The following is a 20,048-nucleotide window of genomic DNA, read 5'->3' as shown; positions in this document are numbered from 1 at the left end:
AGAGGGGTGCATTGGTCTGGCTGCCTGGTTTGTTTGACCACCTTCTTCTGTATGTCAAGCTCACTCTTTGCTCAGGTGGCGTGATAGAATTATAGGGGTCATAGATCAAACATAATCTGGAGAGGTATCTTGATGGAAAATAAGCAATTTAAGTATCATCACCTACAAGCATGATAACTAAAATATGTGAAAGATGCTCACATATTGGCCTAAACCTAAAGCGTAGGGGATAATTCAGTTCTGTAGTCAGAAGTAGAGATGTGTGGTACTTAAGTCATGCGTTGCACAATAGTTGGTAAAAGTTGGTTTTGGGGTGGGCATTTGTGTGTGTCTCCACTGTATGTACGTATATATTATTTTTTTTACTAAACTCTCATGTACCAGGACAGTTATTTTAGGAGTAAGAGTTCCAAAGAACAAAGAATGCTGAAAACTTTCCTGTTGTACATGCCATGTGCTAGGCTCATCTGAAGGGAAAAGAAAACTAACTTTTAAAAATGGTAAAAAGTGTGATTGTGGGACTGTCACAATCTTTACAGACTCATTTTAATGTGTATAGTCACATCCTGCATCTACAATCAGGTACATGGTGATCACTGCTGTTATATTCCTCACGCTAGTCGATAGATTATTGCCTGCTCATCTGTCCTTATTCCATGTATAGGTCTAGGCTTTTTTGTGACTAAAAAAAAGTTATATTCATACATCTCCATACACACACATTCAAATACAGAAGTGTTTGTCAGTAAGGACAGGACAGTGACTAAATAAATTGGATATTACTTACATTACAAGACTTTTTTGTTGTTGTTATTCAGCCCGTTGACTTCTGCGGGCTCTAGAGCCTTCAGCCGTTCTGCCCCCAACCTCAGGAACTCTCTACCCCATGAAATTCGCAATGTTGACTCCCTCTCCACTCTCAAATCCCGTCTGAAAACACACCTTTTCAAGCTGGCATATTCAGCCTAATTTAATGGTGACACACACATCAAGACTTGCACTGATGATGACTTTATGATGATGATTTTATACTTAATTGTATAATGATTTTGTCAAGTTATTTTATTAACTTGTTACTGTATATTACTGAATTGTTTGACTTTATAGTCTATGGACACATTTCTGCTTTTTTTTTTTTTTTTTTTTTTTTTTTTTACTGTGTCTTGGAAAGTGTACTTGAGAGCTTTGAAAGAGCTTTGAAAGGCACCTATAAATAAAATGCATTATTGTTATTAATTTTCTATACTATAAATTTGGCTTAACACTGCGCAGGCTGCGGTAATAGAATTAATTTTCATTACTTCTATAGCCTATACTTCTACACATTTCTGTATCATGATGTGGTTAATATTGTTTCTGGCCCACACAGTTTAAGTAGTTTCAAGATTTAATAACTATCAATAACTATTTTACACATTCATAAGTTTTGTTTTTTTAGTCAGCAGTTGAAAAAAATCTACGTCACATCCATATTGTAATGAATTTTGGGTAGTAACATCAGTCTGAAGTCTGCACCCCAAGCGGACTTTCTGGAAGTCTACAGAAAGTCCACTTGAAGCCCCTTGTGGACTGAATGAGTTGTGGATTTGGACAGCCCTTTGCACTCCCGGGAATGCGCCAAGGAAGTTCAGGAGTCTGCAAGTGCTGTGAAATCTGGACATTTGAGCTGTGTCTCAAATCGCATACTTCCGTAACTACATTTCAATATTGAACACTATGTACACTATGTACTGCTTGTGTAGTGCACTAATTTCAACAGGGTAGTGTTATCTCAAATCGTGCTCTGCCGTTGTGACGACAGCTTCTTCTTTTTAACCGCCTCTTCTTCTTTTTCATTCTCTTTTTAAATGGTGAACTGCAAATAGATGGTGCTCCAACATTTGACCCTCATCTCCACCCACACATAAACCGAGAGTTACAGATGTAACTAAGGTTCTATGAATTCTGGATGACCACCAGAGACGGTATGCAATACCTGGATAAGCATCACGCGCATGCGCAAATCGAGACATAATACCAACAAAGTCATGTGACCTGGGTGATGCAAGCGACCTGATAAAGGGGGCAGGCACCCAGTGATCGTCTCCTACAGAATCTTCTTGTCAAGATTCCAAGTGACAGTGAACTCTGGCGGTCATCCAGAATTCATAGAACCTTAGTTACATGTGTAACTCTCGTTCTATTTCATTCTTCCTGACTGCCAGAGACGGTATGAAATACCTGGATGACCTATACCAACAATGTCATGAGGAATCCGCACTCACCGAGATTCAGTTGCAGACCGAAGGAACAGTCAAGACAGTTGTTGCCACAGGATGAGGAACGGCCACATTAACTCTGTAGAAGCGGGCAAAGGTACAGGAGGAAGCCCACGCAGCTGCAGCACAGATGTCATTCAGCGGAACGCCCTTCAAAGCAGCCCACGACGTGGAGATGCTCCTGGTCGAATGACATTTCACTGGGGGGATCTGAAGGCCCCTGAGCCTGTATCCATGAGATATGGTATCAACAACCCAATGCGAGAGCCTCTGTTTAGACAAGGCACAGCCCTTCCTATGCCCTCCATGACAGACAAACAGAGCATCAGACTTACGAAAACCAGCAGAAACCTCTATGTACTGTTTCAGAGCACAAACAGGGCAAAGAAAGGTGGCATTAGGAGGTAGTTCCTCCACCCCTGACTCTGGGGCAAAAGCCGCCAAACTGGTAGGCTGGTTAACATGAAAAGCAGAAAGCCTCTTAGGGAGGAAAGAGGGGTTGGACCACATAGTGACCCCCAATCTGTCAGAATTCCACCGCAAAGAGTCACTGGCGACGGACAGGGCATGAAGCTCACCAACCCGCTTTGCAGATGTAACCGCGAGAAGAAACGCAGTCTTGCAAGACAGCCACCTGAGGTCAGCGTGTTCCAGGGGCTCAAATGGAGGAGAACACAAGGCTTCCAGGACAACAGGCAAATCCCATGAAGGCACCCGAACAGCATGTGGAGGCCGCAATCGGAGAGCACCTTTCAGAAACCTGCCCACCAGAGCATGTGATCCCACAGATTGACCATCCACAAAGGCATGTCGAGCAGAGATAGCAGCAACATACACCTTTATAGTAGAGGCAGAGAGCCCTTTATCCAGTAATGTCTGCAGGTATTTGAGCAATACAGGTACAGAGCAATGCTCTGGGTCCACATTCTGACTGCCACACCAACCAGAGAAGAGTTTCCACCTGTTGGCATACAGCAGCCTAGTCGAGGATGCACGAGCACCGATTATGGTCTGGACAGCAGCCTGATCACAAAAATTCAGTAACGAGTCCGGCCCTTCAGGGGCCAGACATGCAACTGGAGGTGCTCCGGGTGAGGATGCCAAATGCTCCCCCCCAACTGTGACAGGAGATCCTGCCTCAGTGGGAGAGGCCAAGGCACTCCGTTGAGAAGCCGACGATTAAAAGGAAACCATATCCTCCCGGGCCAGTAGGGAGCAACCGGCAACACTGTGAGATTGCACCTGTCTATCCTGTGAAGTGTCAGCATGAGTAGTGGGATCGGAGGATAGGCATACAGGAGGCGGTCTGGCCAGGAGTGTGCCAGGGCATCCTGCCCCAATGGGCTGGTCGGTTCCGAGAAGGAAAACCACAGCGGGCAGTGCGTCGATGTCTCTGAGGCAAATAGGTCGACATCCGCTCTGCCGAACCTCTCCCATACCATCTGAACCACTGTGGGATTCAGCCTCCACTCCCCCGGAGGGGGCTTTTGGCGAGAAAGCATGTCTGCAGCTGTGTTCTGCACACCCGGCAAATGCATTGTCCTGAGACTTGCAAGGCGAGGTGAAGCCTCTGAGCCTCCCGCAGGAAATGACTGGATCTGGTTCCCCCCTGGTGGTTCACATGATAAACCGTCGAAGTGTTGTCTGACCGAACAAGTACATGCCTCCCTTCCAAAAAGGGAAGGAAGTGCCTGAGGGCTAAGTGTACCACACGCAGCTCCAACACGTTTATGTGCTGGAGCCTCTGCTGAGGATTCCAGATTCCCCTGGCTGTCCTGTGGTTCCAAACAGCGCCCCAGCCCAAGAGGGTGGCGTCTGTAACCATTATCTCCCGACGGGAAGGAAGAGAGCCCAAGGGAACACATAGGCCCTGCTTCTCCAGGGTTTGAGAGACCGGAGGCACTTGCCTGAGAACATCACCATCCTGCCTTGGTGCCTCTTGGGGTCGAGGCCCAAACCATTGACCCACACCTGCAAGGGGCGCAGTGAGAGGAGTCCCAGAGGGATGACCGTCGATGCAGCTGTCAATTTCCCCAGTAGCTGGAGAAATAGACCATATGTCAACCTTGTACCTCTCCGAACACGTGAGACAAGGCTGAGGATGTCGTCCACCTTCTGTGGGGAGGGAGAGGCCCTCATCATTACCGAGTCGAGGACGACCCCGATGAACACGACTCGCTGACTGGAAACTAAACAGCTCTTTGCGAAATTCACAGTAAGACCCAACTAGGTCACATGGGTCAAAAGACATGTTGTGTCGTGGATGGCCTGCTCGCGGGTCGCAGAGCATATGAGCCAGTCATTGCTTTGCAGAGGTGAAAGTGCTCCCGCAATGCATCTGGTAAAGATCCGAGGGGCGAGTGAGAGCCCGAAGGGGAGAACACGGAACTGGTATGCTTGTCCCTCGAAGGCTAAACGAAGGAACTGCCTGTGGTGGGGTGCTGCTGGCACTTGAAAATAAGCATCTTTCAGATCGACGCTCGTAAACCAGTCTCTCTCTGAGACCACCTGAAGAACATCTGCTTTGCGAAGCATATGAAAACGATGAACCTTTATGAACTGGTTCAACTGTCTGAGATCAAGGATGGGGCAAAAGCCGCCGTCCTTCTTCGGAACAAGAAAATAAGTTGAATAGAACCCTCTCGTTCAATCCGAACTTTTTACACACTCGATGGCGCCTTTCTCCAGAAGCACTGAAATCTCCCGCTTTAGAGCCAGAGACCTTAGGGGGTCCTTGACAACAGTCATTCGATGCCTGAACTTAATACTGTATCCCTTGGAAAGAGTTAACAACACCCAAGGGTCTGAAGTCAGGGCCTCCCACTGGCTTAGGTGTTGTGGAGAGAATCGGCTGGCACCCGGGTCTAGGTAGTCAGGTCCGGCTCCCGCGACCTTTGGGCGGCTTGGGGTGTCGGTCGGCAGGTGGTCCGTATCTGGGTGCCCTATCCTTAGGCGTCCGAAAGGCAGGCTGCTGAGGGGCCCCATGGAAACGGCCCTGCTGGAACGAGGGGCGGCTGGCTCTCGATTCACCCTGAGCATTGGCTACAGAGCGGGGAGCGCTAGTGTGCCTTGGTCTAGGCAATGGTGCCTGGCGTAAGTCAGCAAACTGTTGCTTAACTTTGTTCACCTGCACACTGTGCTCTAAAGCCTGTTGGGCTGCAGGTCCAAACATCTGGCCTGGAATGACAGGTAGCGTGCGGAGTGTCTTTCTACATGCCTCTGACAAGGGGGACTGGGCAAGCCACACTTGGCGCCGGGCCAAGGTCAAGGTGGACATCAGTCTCTCAAGCTCTCTAGTCATGAAAGCAAACGCCTGGAGTGATGCATCACTGAAGCCCTGTGCCTGGGCAACTGCTCCAGAAGTCTGGAGAGTCTGTGATACAGCCAGAACCAGGTGGGAAAGGCAGTTACCAATACGCCCCATCCGAGCCGCTATATCATAGCTCTTGGTAAGGAGGTCATCAGTGATCCTACACTGTGGACGTGGACAACGGGCGTCAGGTCTAATAGCTTCATCTGGAGACACTATCAGAGAAGCGATGGAAGCATCAATCGCAGGCATCTGATCTAGACCATATTGGGCGGCGTCCCTCATGGCAGCCAAAGCCCTGCAGTCACACGGCAGGTGAAGGAAAGCCTTGGGGTCCGGCCAACACCTCAGAAGTTCATTGACGTACAGCTCAGAGGGTGGAACCTTGAAGGAAGATGGTTGAGGGGCATGTTTGAAAAAGGCATTAGAGGGAGCAGCCTCTACAGAGGCAGCATCCAACCCGAGCTGTGAGATGGCCAATTGGATGGCCTGTTTAACTGTAGAAAGACTGGTCTCAGCATCCTTCAATGAGTCTGCGCCCGACCCATTAGAGTTTGTCACTGAGGGAAGAGGGGACCCCCCCTCCAGTTCTTCCTGTCCCCTTGCTTCATCATCAGTAAAGAGATTCCCAGAGGCTGCAATAGACAGTGTGTCCTCATCTTGCTGGCTAGCAACATGGGGCGAAGAAGCTAGGCTATCACTCTCATCGTAGCTCTGTGGTGGTTTTCCGAGTGGTGGCTCTGAAGCAGCGGAGCATCAACCAGCGACAGAGGCATCAACCAGTGTGTGTCCACGGCGCTTGGGGCCGGGAGGAGGGCCGTATGCAGGTGTCCCAGAAGGGGGTAACCCAGCCTCAGCAAAGCCACTATCAAATTTAACCAGACTCACAGTCCTCTCTGCTAATGGCATGCAGGTGCAATTAATGCAAGCATTTTCAGTCAGCGCCTGCCTGAGGTGTTCAATGCCAAGGCACGAAGGGCATCTGTCATGGTCATCCTCTGGGCTGAGAGGAGCCATGCAGGAGATACAAACAGACAGCATAGTCACAGAGGCTGTCATTATGGCAGTTGAGCGGGAACACTCAAGTACAATCCAACAAAAACCAGCAAGTGACGCCGAAAGGCAAGCGGTGTAGCAGCAGGGCGAGAAACACCCAGCTACAGCCAACCCAGCACTGTGTCACAGTATAAGCACCAGCGACGTTGCAGCAGAGCGAGGAACACTCGGCTATGAATTCCGTCAACCCAGCACCTGTAGTGCCGTAAAGCTGGAGATGTAGCAACAGAGCGAGAAACACTTGGCTACAAATAAACTAACGATGTAGCAACAGAGCGAAAAACACTCAGCTACAAATAAACTAACGGTGTAGCAACAGAGCAAGAAACACTCGACGACAAATAAGCTAACGATGTAGCAACAGAGCAAAAACACTCAAGCCTACAAATCAGTACGACCGTGGTCAACAAACCTCCTATTTTCTTTTTACAGTACCGTAAGTAGTGTTGCTAACCCCCGAAACAGCCGTCAGAGAGGTGAAAGCACCTCATGAGGGCAGTCAGTAACAGGAGAGCTCTGGCTAGCAAATGCAGTAATCAACCCAGCTGAGTGGAGACGCTTAGCGGGGATGAAGCACGCCTGCCGGCGATGAAAAACAAGCTACTTACCTGTCGCGGTCCGAGCTGTGGTCGGATATGCACGGTGGGGATGAGCGCCGGCTACGCAGCCTCTGGAAGACGAATTCGTAGCTCCAACCGGTAAGATGTGGTTTCGAGGCTACTGGCGTAGGCGGCAAGCTAATACAAAAACAACCTGTGCGCTAAGGCGAGAAGATGAAAAGGAGACGATTGCTGGGTGCCTGCCCCCTTTATCAGGTCGCTTGCATCACCCAGGTCATATGACTTTGTTGGTATTATGTGTTGATTTGCGCATGCGCGTGATGCTTATCCAGGTATTTCATACCGTTTCTGGCGGTCAGGAAGAATGAAATACAACAACTTTTGCCACAACATCAATGCTGATTAAAATGTGCAGCCATAGCTAGGAGCATGTTAGCTAGCTAGCAAATGCTTAAGTTAGCTAGAAAGTTAGCATTATTGTGTGCGGTTATGAATCATGACAGACCCAACTTTACCTACACCTTCTGTTTGACAACAGTATTGGTACTTAGTGCAAAAAACATATTTAACTTATATCTGCCATGTCAGTTGAGAAGTTTGTGAGGTAGCAGAGGGTGATAAGTGTCCATCATTCCTCACTTAACTTTTTTAAGCATTTTGAGTGCGCCACTAGTACACTGCATTTTCCCATACTGTGCAGTGTGAGCGAACTTAGCGCACTTGTACACTTTAAATATTAAATGTTTAGTATGGAAGTATGTGATTTGAGACACACTGTATAATTCAGCCAAGGTCTAAATACACAAGGAAAGGAGGGTGATAACAAGTGACAAGTGAAAGCAGGGTTGATGATGGGCAGACAATCACATCTAGGCAAGAAACACACAAAGACAGGATGAGAAGTTCCTTAATGAGAAAGAACTGAGTACTGCAAAATAAAACAGGAAACTAAGAATAAATGAGAGGAACCAATGGAAAAAATAACCTCAGAGCAGGACACGATGAAAGTGAGGCTCGACTGCAAATTAACTTTAATATGACATATGCCAAATGTGGCTATACTTTAATCCAGGCATTAGTATGTCTTTCACAACCCAACACGTGCATATAGTGACATAGTAGTTTAAAGAACTGACTTTTTTAATTTAATTTAATTTTATATACTTTATTAATCCCTGAGGGGAAATTCAATTTTTCACTCTGTTGTCAATTACACACAGGTCCGAACACACACATGCACAAACTGGACCTATACATGCACTAAGTGGAGAGATGTCAGAGTGGGCTGCCCATGACAGGCGCTCTGAGTGGTTGGGGGGTTCGTGCCTTGCTCAGGGGCACCTCGGCAGCGCCCAGGAGGTGAACTGGCACCTCTCCAGCTACCAGTCCATGCTCCATATTTTGGTCCGGATGGGGACTTGAACAGGCGACCCTTCGGTTCCCAACCCAAGTCCCTATGGACTGAGCTACTGCCGCCCCAAATGGAAATGGTAACATATTAGGCTACAAAATAAATATTAAATCCCATTCCAGTCTTATTTGGTTACTTCTGGTATAGTTAACCTCTCTCAGTATTAGAATGTATTAAATAAGATGCCAATATCTTAACTTTATGTCATGCCTGGAGATTAATGAGATTAAGTAGGCATCCTTATTTTCTCTAGCCTCTTTCCCACTATACAAAAAATCCCCACAAACACCCACTAACATCTGGCTTTGTATTTATAGAGAAAGGTTACAATCGACGTTCATTCCCAGGACAAATGACTCTGCAGTAGTCATGGGTATTTATTGGCTCCAGCTCCGAGCAGCTCCAAGCATCAGTGATAGAAATACGACACCCAGATGGAAGAGCTAATTTTCACCCATTTTCCAGCATGATGCATGATGCACTGTAAGCCTGAGTTGTAAAGAGGATTTGGCTTGTAGGTTAGAGGATCCAACTCATCTCAGATCCTCCTGCCAGGCCATGATTGTAGAGACAACACTTGCTGAAATTCGAAGAAAGCACAGGTTTTCTTTTGTTTTGAAGAGGCTCATTTGTTGACATCTCTTACATGTTGGGTTTTCTACAGACAATGGAAACATGGAAACCACTTGTACGAAACTCTAAACTACTGGAGGTTGGAATTACTCAATATTTTACCTGTCACTTTGGATATTCATTAAGCAATAAGATATACCTCACAGTTAAAAATTACAAAGAAAACTCCTGGGAGACTGTAGATACTGCCCCTGCTCAACTAGTGGCTGCTTTATTGTGAGAACAACAGAATGACACACACACAGGCATGATTCAATTTCCCATTTCCCCATTTTGTGTTGTTAGTATTTCAACTGTAGTGACCAACCACCTTTGTTGAGTTTAAGCTTAATGACGGCCATTCAGTGTATGACTAATGGTCCCAGTGTGCACACACAGTATAATCCCCTTGTATGTATAGATGGATGACAAATAAAAGGAAAAACCAAAAGAATGTCACAAAGTCCATCTTCACGCTCTGCCTCTGTCCCTTTCTTTAGGCAAATTCTCACTTGCCCAGTCCCCTGCACTGCCATTCTTCATCCATCCACCTGATGCCCTCAGACATCTCTTATTCACCTGCTCACCTGTTTCCACTTTCCCTTATCAGCCTTGCACCAGCCCTGTTTCACCCATTCCCTGGCAGGTTGTAAATGTTGCTTCGTGCCCTTGTTTTCGAGCCACCTAGACCAGTGACTGTAACCCTGAAATCTGGAACCTGCACCTGCCTGTATTTATGACTCAGCACCAGCGACAGCTGTGGCCGGAGGCAGTATCAGGTTGTCAGTGTGGACATCCCTTTCTCATGAATGCAATATTTCAGGAACACCTTGAAGGAATTTCATCAAATTTGGCACAAATGTCCACTTCAACTTGAAAATTAATTGATAAAATTTTGGTGGTCAAAGGTCACTGTGACCTCACAAAACATGTTTTTGACCATAACTGATTATGACAAAATTCCCCACAAATATCTAATAGGTCAAATTCTTTTTATTTCTTTTATATACAAAAGGTCACAGGTCAACTTTTCAATATCGTATGTTAGGAACAGAAGGGGAGACATTCGGTCATATACTGATTTGGTGACACTAATCTTGGGTGTCCACCTTGAAATTGATCTGATTGTATAGATTATCTATGTTGCTGTGTTGAAGATGTGTGTGCAACATCTGCGGATGCATAGGTGGGGAAACATTTTAATATGTTTTTCTTAACACCTCTGCACCTATGATAGCTGTGGCCAGAGGCATTATGTTTTTGGTTGTCCTTCCATCCATACGTACACAACAAAGGTCAAGATCACTGTGACGTTGTCTCATACTCGTGAACGCGATATCTCAAGAATACTGTGAGGGAATTTCTCCAAATTTGGCACAAATGTTTACTTGAACTCAACAATGAACTGATTGGATTTCAGTGGCCAAAGGTCAAGGACAATGTGATGTTGCATCTGTCTCATTCTCATGAACGGTTAGAATTTTGTGGTTGAAAGATAAAGGTCAAGGTCAGCGTGACCTTGCAAGATGTGTTTTTGGCCATAACTCAAGAATTCATATGCTCAACTTCACTATGACATCATAATGTTCTGTATAAAATACTTTTCTGGCCATTATTCAGTGTCATTACTCAGGAACAGAAGGAGAGACATTTGGTCAGATACTGAATTAGTGACACTAATTTTGGATGTCCACCTTGAAACTGTGCTGATTGTATCGATGTTCTGTGATGCCGGGGGGAACAGGTGTGTGAAGCATCCATGTTTTCACTGACGTAGATGTAAACTGTAAGAGCAACTTGACTGATGTGCCGAGGCATACAACTGCGGGGCGTTAATTGTTGTTTGTTTTTTTTTTTCTTGGTAAAGTTATGCCCTTTGTCAGAGGGCCACAAAGTATATACTATGCAGCCAGTATTCTTTTTCACACATATTCAGGTTATGAAATTAGCATCCGCCACCTGCCAAACGCTGGCAAATTGTTAGCTGTGGTGTGTAAAATTTGGGGGACAGAGAAAATGCTCAACATAAAGACATGTCTATATAAAAGCAATGCCATTGGCCACAGAACCTTTTTTGCTTTGATTGAAGTTCAAAGAATTCTAACTGATAACCATCAGTAAAAAGATGCACACACACATACACACCCAGTCATTGTTACTACCTCACATGTCAATTTTGTCTGAAATAATGACTCAGGGTTTAGCGGGGCTCCAGGTGCTATTTGCAAACACTACTAATAGATGACCTGGAGAGCTGTTAGTTTGTTACCAGCTTAGTGAGTATATCCTCACGTTTAAAGGTGCCATGGTAACAGTTTAAATATCTGCTAACCACTCACAACAGCTGTTGACTGGAAGTAGGGCTGGGCGATATGACCAAAATCTCATATCACGATATAATTAATTTCATATCCCGATAACGATACATATCCTGATATAGCAAATTTAAATCCAATGAATAAAAAGTTGAGGCTGAGCGTGTGCAGCACAACAGAGACAGACAGCGGTGGAGTTATATAAACTTGTATGTTACTGTAAGTGCCATAAAAGCTTCATGAATTAAAAAGCCAAGAAGAGTAATTTATCAATGTGATCCGTGCAAAAGATGGACATACTCCAAATGACGAAAAATATTGCCATAAAAAGTGTAATTTGAGTCACAACGATATAAACGATAGAGCAAAATATGAAATGGTTGAGTACAAGAAAGAGAGTGATGTTACAATGGATGTGCTCAGGGTAGACAGATGTTGGCGATCATGAGATGTCAACTTGCAATTAATTTAGAGTGTAGGTTTCAGGTTATCCATGATTAAACACTGCAGCTCCTCAACACCCAAGTAAAGTTCCTAGTCTGTCTCATCACTAAGTGTTTAACAGGACTGATAAGAAAAATCTGACATACTCAACACTTTAGAAGTTAACTTTGGGGTTGATGATGTCATAACAACATAATTTGACTAAAGCTAAATATCTCTGTAACCTACATGCAAGAGGGAGACTTACTATTTTTAGCCCAGAAGCTAACGTTAGCCATCCTGCCGCTCAAAAAAGGTCTCTGGTGATCCAATTTTGAGCTGTGGAATCCGATATTGAATTTCCTCTGTGATTATGTATCCATTTTCCGATTAAAAATGAGAGTTGAAAAATGTTTGGGTAAAATGCTGCACTCAACACTAGGGATGCACCGAATATTCGGTAACCAAATATATTCGGCCAAATATTGCAAAAAAACACACATTCGGTATTCGGTGGAATAAGTTAAAAGCAAGGCTTAATAATAGCGGCGTGTTTTGATAATGCAATCAAACAGCGTGCCGTGACGGGCGGAATAAAATGTCGGCAGTGTGGCGATCCGTCCATCACCGCATTTGCGACTAAAAATAGTTTTGAGCGAGCAAAATAGGCTTAAATAATTCAGCACGCTGTGTGAGCAGCCTACAGATTTCAACCAGCAGCAGAAACGAAAGGCGAATCCCACCGATTGTGGGTTGAACGGGGGTCACAGACACAGACAGTAATGTATTCCTGTCAAATACGACGGCCATCGGCTTACCGGGCGGCGGAGTAGTCGGTTCCAATAATATCCTCTTCTTGGTGTCATGGCTGTCCAAAAGTACCTGAACAGCTGAGCCAGCCGAACACAGGTATGTGACGTGTCAGAGGAGAAACGAGCCGTTAACGGCCCACAAACCTCACCGCACTTTAGGGACTGTTCTTTACTTATGAAGGGACTGTCAGGGGAGGAGGGTGGCTGGTTGATTCTTATTTTATTTATTTATTTTATTTTGATCCCCCCTATGTTCATCACTCATTGATGCTGTTTTTGAAGTATGAATAAGTCAATAAGTAATTTATTCCATTGAAATATCATTGATGTATTATAGAAAAGTGATTTATCTTTTCATAAATGACAAAAGGCACATCTGCCTCATTTTTGCTGTGGTATCATGATACTACTCAGAACCATGATATTTTCACTGGTATCGTACAGTGGGATCCAATTTTGGTACCGTGACAACACTAATCTGGAGGGGGTTCATCTGCAAAAACTAATAAAAAACTAAAGAACGATATTCGATATTCGGTACTCGGTATTCGGCCAAGTGTTTAATTTTATTCGGCTTCGGCTTCGGCCACAAATTTTCATTTTGGTGTATCCCTACTTAACACTGTCACCAGCCAATCGCAGCAAAGAAGGGATGGGACAAGCACAGCATAGACCAATCATCACAGAGGACAAACACAAGCGCTGAATAGGAACAGCTTTCATTTTTCAGCTGGGTAAAGAAACCTTTGGTGGACACACAGCCTTATTAAAGTAACACCAGTGATTGTATGACCAATGAGAATTTGGTTGGACAAGAGCATAACAACCAAACAATCGAACAACCCACCAGAACTTTAAAGCCCAAGTCTTTTGTCGGGCAGATGAAACCCTTTACGTATTTGTCCCTGCAGTGTTACTGCTTTCATTCACAACACTGTTATACCGGCATTTTCCCTGCAATGTCTTGTGGCAGAAAATTGGTAGTACAGATATCCCTGAGTATCAGTCCCTGCTCCCATTCACATGACCCCGTGCAGGAAATGTTCCTGAACATTTCAGGGATAGACTGCATGTGTAAAAGGGGCTTGTGTGTCTCTGGGACTATTTGGTGTCTCATTGGACAACTGACAGTCCAGTGTTTATTTATCCCTGACTGACAACCACAGGGGCTTTCCTGTTTACCAGGCAAAGGCTGTGATTTACACACAATCTTACAGTCACACACACACACACACACACACACACACACACACACACACACACACACACACACACACATCTTCCTGAAATCAAAACAAGTCTAAAAGCCCACTCTACTGCTTTGTTTTGACACGAGGGGCTGGCCCAACACAGCACCACTAGAGATTTGTGGAGGAAAGAAAAGTGAGAGAGACAGTTGGTAAAAAACAGTGAGGCTGCGTGCCTTATGTCTCTTTGTGGCTTCTGTTGCTTTCTAGGAAATATACCTGTTTCCCTCTCTGTTTCTCAGTGTGGCATGTACACACATGCCCGTAAAAAAAACATGGAAAATAAATCCAATATTTTTCCAAATATTGTTTTCCTCAGTTCAAAAGCTAGAGGCCTTTTAGCCAAACACTGTACATGTTCAAATGTGTGTGATTAGTTGGGGCAGTTTGCTTCTTTAATAGCTAGTACCGGTTTATATTTTTTATTAAAAAAGTTCCTGTATTTTCTGTCAGTGTTCCGTACTCAGTGTGAAAACATTGTACAAAGAAAGTCATGCTGTCCTTAACCACTGGGTCTTGTTTGGTTATATGGCATATGGCTGTTAAATGAAGAATTCTTTTCATAAAACTATTCCTCAATAGATTATGTTACTGCGGAGCCTGAATTATATCTGTGTTGATTGAAAAGAGAAAGCTTAAGAGAGAAATCCTAACCCTGCTTACTTTCTCACCTCTGCACAACTGGCTAATAACAACATGCAGTAAAAATTATGGCATTTGTTAGACACGTTCAGCAGTTGCCCAAGTCCAGTGTTTCCCATTGAATGGCATAGATTATGTTACTGCGGAGCCTGAATTATATCTGTGTTGATTGAAAAGAGAAAGCTTAAGAGAGAAATCCTAACCCTGCTTACTTTCTCACCTCTGCACAACTGGCTAATAACAACATGCAGTAAAAATTATGGCATTTGTTAGACACGTTCAGCAGTTGCCCAAGTCCAGTGTTTCCCATTGAATGGCATGTATAAATTTGTTATATAAAAATCCCCTCGTATGTTGTTTCCAGTTTCCAGTGAATAAACCATCCACTTTTAACGGCGTTGCTGTAACAGTTTAACTTACTGAGTTTAATGATAGTGTGAGCAGGTGAGGTGTTTGTTTGTTTTTGTACCTGCAGGGCTCAAAACAGCGACTTGCAGTTGCATTTTGCGACCACGGAGCACTAGTGCCATTTGCAAACACTACTAATATATAACCTGGAGAGCTGTTAGTTTGTTACCAGCTTACAGTGAGTAAATCCTCACATTTAAGGTGCCATGGTTAACAGTTTAACTTTCTTCTAACTGCTCACAACAACTGTGGAGTGGAAAATTGAAGTTCATGACAAAAGTTCATTACACAAACAGTCCATGACAAAAACATCAACACTTCCAGCCCAAGAGGCTCCAGGTGCTTAAAATAAAAGCAGCAGTGGTTCCGTTTTGATTTATTTAATTATAACAATACTTTATTTATCTTCATTACAACAGTACTTTATTCAACTTTATTTTAACAGTACTTTATTGAACTTAATTATATAACAGTAGCCACTCTGTTTTACTTTATTGTGATTGTAGTTCATATAATAATTTTGTATTTTAGTAGTCTATAGTAGTTCAGCTGGGATTTCAAAATACTGAGATATAGCCTATATTGTGTATTGTGATATAGCCTTTTTTAAAGCCATATCACCCAGTCCTAATTCCAGCCATTTTTCATCTGCATTTCTCCAGGATATTAGTCATTTTATCTCTGCCACTGGAAACACGGGGTTGATTAGGGGAGACTGTGGCAACAGTTTTTGATTTTGATGCCAAATTCAAAAATTTCCTGAACTGTTTGGAAACAATTTTTATGTAGGTGAGTTGTATCTGTGTTCTACTCATAGACTGTTAAATAAAGATGGACAACATGACAGCTCTCTAGAAGTGAAGCCAAAACACGATCGCCCCCTGTTGGCCTGCTGCAGATTAGGTCACAAACCTCGGCCCCCTCCATGTTAGCGGATGGGACATGAGCCAAACTAAGAAACCAAAGTACAAATCAAATAATTTTTTTCTGCAAGATGGTTTCTGTCCTTTTAGTTAGTTTTTATCAGGCTGATGTTTGTTTAGGTGTTTGTTTTTCTGCTAAGTTTGTTTTGAATTACTTAGGCTATTTAATGCTGAAAAAGCAGGGTTTGACACGATCAGTGGTGCTGCTCGAGATCGGATGAGTGTATGGACTAGAACTAAATACTGTGAAGGCAGCTCTGGCTCCAAATGATGTCACCAGTGCAAGATGGCAGTGGCTGTATCCAGGATACTTTGACTTCATTTTTGTACAGTGGGAGTGGAGACGCGTTGTCCATTGTTATTTACAGTTTCTGGTTCTACTTGTGAACAGTCATCAACTGGTTATACAGGCAATGTTAAAGTCACAGTATTGATTGAAACATTTGATGTCAAATGTTACATCTGCCCCCACATGCAGGAGCAATGTTAACAGCATATAGGGTATGGGAAGCGTAGTATTAAACGCAATTCAACATCTACAACTCCGTACAAATAGGTATCCAAAACCCTTCTCATGTTAGTGGAGGGGCTATGTATGTCACAGTGGCACAAAACAAAAAAGTCCTAGGGGTTCTGTTTGATGTGAAAGGAACAGCTGTGCTAATAGAAGTTTCTTCGAGGTGGCTGAGGTCCTTACCCTGACTCTAAGGGTGAGCCCAGCCGCCACCTGTCAAAGGATAATCATTTCAGTCACTTGTATCCACAGTTTGATTTTTTCAGTCACAACCTAAAGATAACTTAGAGTAGCAAGAACTTAGATTGGTTGATTGATAATTTTTTTTTCAGGCTCAGCTTCCTCTTTACCATGACAACCGAGTACAACACCCACATTGCTGCTTCAGAAATCCGCCTGAAGCCACTGAAATGAGTGTCAGCCATCATCATCAGGAGGCAAACTGATATACTGATAGAAAAAGTTTGGATTGGATCTAAGCCAAAGTGTGTGCCGGCCAGATGCATATAGAATGTGGATATGTTCATCTTTTTTTTGCTCTGAACAGCAAATGTTTTGTTCAGCAGGTTTCCCAAGTCTCTTTAATGAGTCAGATACCAAACATGCCAGTCTGTCTGACAATACCCACAAGACTTTGCTTCCATAACGATCTTCTGGCAAAGCGCTGTTGTGTCAGGATATGAATTTGTTGTCAGTAGATGGATGCTGATGGCATTTTCCTCTTTATGTGCCTTTCATAATAGGGAGGTCTGGGAGGTGTTTGCATGCCTTTACACAGCTGGCTCATATCAGGTGCTGTAATAAGATCCGCCGAAACATCTGGGTCAAACTTGCCTGTGTGTATTTGTGCATGTGTTCAGCAACGGAACTGTTTTGTCGGAACCACATTGACCGAGCCTTCATTGTTTTGAATGAAATTGCTGCCAGAGCTTCATCAAAGACGTAACAAAGAAAAGATTCTTGTTACTGCAAGTGACCCGGGTCTTTAAAGAGTATTGTTACAAAGCAATGATTCTGAAGATGAAAATGTAGACTTTATGACAACACTAGGCGAAACCTTTTTTTGTTTTTTCTTCTGACCTCCAGTAGTCGAGGTTCTGCAGTGATGTAAAAGAGGAACATAAATACTCACTTGGAGTCATGTTTCTGTCAACCTGATGGATGTCAGACCAATATTCACTCTCTTTTAGGTCTGTATTTGGCCACTATCCACTCCTGATGGAAATATCTGGCACTTTAGCTGCTAAATGCTCCACTGTGTGCACTGGCTAGTTGCTAACATTATTTGTTTGTTGTTTGATGATGTGCAGATGTGTGCATTAAGTTTTTAGAGCATTTTTTATAAAATCAGCTGGCTGAATGACACTATAAGGGCACTGAGAGTGAACAAGAACAGTAAAGTTGCGGGCCATATAGCTAATCAAAGAACTTAAACTCACTGGAAAGTGGACTAGTTGCAGTGATCATAGATTGAATAATAAAGATGGACAATGTGACAGCTGCTCACGAGTGAAGCCAAAACATCTGGATTGCCCCCTGGTGGCTGGCTGTAGTACAGGTCGTAAAGCCTGCACTGTCCATGTTAGTGGAGGGGACATGAGCCAAACTAAAAACTCAAAGTACACCTCAGATACATTTTTCCCAAAAGTTGTTACTGTCATTTAAAGTAGTTTTTATCACACTGCTGTATGTTCAAGTGTTTTTTGTTAAGTTTGGTTTTGATCATTTGATAGTTAGCTAATTGTTGTGCTCACAGTCAGTGGCGATGCTCAGGGTTGGGTTGCTATGGGTGGATATTGCTACTGCACAAACTGGCTTCAATTGATGTCACCAGTGCAAGATGGCAGCAGCCATACCTGGAATATTTTGGCTTCATTTTTGTACAGTGGGGGTAAGTAAAGATATGTCGTCCATATACTCTGTGGCGGTGATTCACAATTGTTAAAAAACCTGTTTCATTGACTGTTTTACATCGTCATTGACTGCTGACTCCTCACGCCTCTTAACTGGCTGGTAGGGGCTACAAATTCTCTGGAAATCTACTAAAAACAACAAGTCTGTTGCTGGGCACATTTTGGCCTCCATCATGGCTCAAAAACTGACATTGATAGAAAAAGTTTGGTCTCATTTTGAACTGGAGCATCTACAGAGATGAATAATTCCACATTTGTTGTTATTGTGTTGCCACCATCTTGACTGTAAGGGAGCTAGGAGGGACAATGCCACATGGTGCAGCTGTGCCGTGTTTCAGAAACACGCTTCAGCACATTTGCTGGATTTGTCAAGAGTGGCCACAATCAGCTCAGGCAGCTGCAATTTAAGACCTCTTGTCGAGTCTGGCGTTATTGCTGAGCTTCAAAGTTCACTTGTGTCCCTGGAGGCAGTAGTGAACAATTAATTAAACAACCTAATGATCGGTGGACAAGTTATACCATTTGGTTTGGCTGAACAAAAAAGGAGCTAGTCTTGTTTTGATTGTAGGAGTCTTTTGTCTTCTTTTCCTCTTCACACAATCAACATTTATTTATTAAGAAGTGTTTGGAGGAACTTCAGTAATATCTTTTTCAATCCACTCTTGTCAGAAATCTCCTCTGAGGCTGATCTTGAGTGGGGAAAACTGAGCTGCCTTGTTTTTGTCTGTCTTGTACATATAGCTCTAATGTCCTTTGTCTTTCACAGACAGTTCAGCAGACAGCTAGACAGAAAAGGCTCTACAGACAACATGTCCATCACCACCAGTCAACCCTGCAAGCAGGAAAGGAAAGGCAGTTTCTTCAAGGTACGTGCCACTCCAATAATTATATCTGTGCAGGGCAAAATCAATTTCGCACACAGAACTGTAAGGACAGTAGGGATAAGCCATTCTGTAGTTTACATGAAGACCCTCAACGAATCTGTTTTAAGTCCACATAGGGAGTTGTGGGTGGAGGGCAACAAACCTTTCAGTTACGGGCTAAATCCTGAGGAAGATTAAAGAGGAAGAGAGAGGTGGAGCTGGCCTGAGTACAGCTCAGTGGCTTGTTTTAACTGTCAGCCTTTTCATCTCTGCTTGTTCTGCTAAAGCTCAGTTTCTCCTGGATTGCTTAACAGAGATTTGTTTTTAAGAAAGGAGTAATAGTGGGCATCATATTCGTCAGACAATGAGAAGTAGGACTCTCATCAAATATTCCCACCTCACCAAGTCAAGAAATGACAATACAGGAACTGACTGTATACATCAGACCACACTAGCTGATATTATATGATTGTAGCTATGTAGTAATCAAAGTTGCCATATCCACTAGTAACACGTCCTGTCTCTCACGCTTGACTGATCAGTATCCATTGCTGGCTCTTGTACATTTGTGTGTATTTTATAGACATGCGTACCACTGCACAGCTGCATATCCTTCCCACCACTTGATCATATTGGGTCTATGGAGGTGAAAAAATATTGACAACAAGATGGAAACACCCAAAAATAGAATGCCAACTCAGTCTTCAGAAAAAATGTTGGCATTGTACGTTTTCTGCAAACCACAATACATTACACGTTATTATGTAGTGGATACATTCAA

General features: G+C 43.7%; 1 protein-coding gene across 1 annotated transcript in view; it reads left to right on the top strand.

The window, feature by feature from the left end:
* Positions 1–20,048, top strand: part of LOC125903603 (ras and Rab interactor 2-like) — a 71,191-nt gene that overhangs the window by 2,412 nt on the left and 48,731 nt on the right. The window contains exon 2 of the mRNA XM_049600620.1: positions 19,171–19,270. Coding sequence (XP_049456577.1) covers positions 19,214–19,270 — 57 coding nt within the window. The 5' untranslated portion in view covers positions 19,171–19,213. The remainder of the gene's footprint in view (positions 1–19,170; positions 19,271–20,048) is intronic.

Source organism: Epinephelus fuscoguttatus, linkage group LG16 (assembly GCF_011397635.1).
Source record: "Epinephelus fuscoguttatus linkage group LG16, E.fuscoguttatus.final_Chr_v1".
NCBI lineage: Eukaryota > Metazoa > Chordata > Actinopteri > Perciformes > Serranidae > Epinephelus > Epinephelus fuscoguttatus.
Note: the sequence above shows the minus strand (reverse complement) of the source record. Positions and strands in the feature narration are given on the sequence as shown.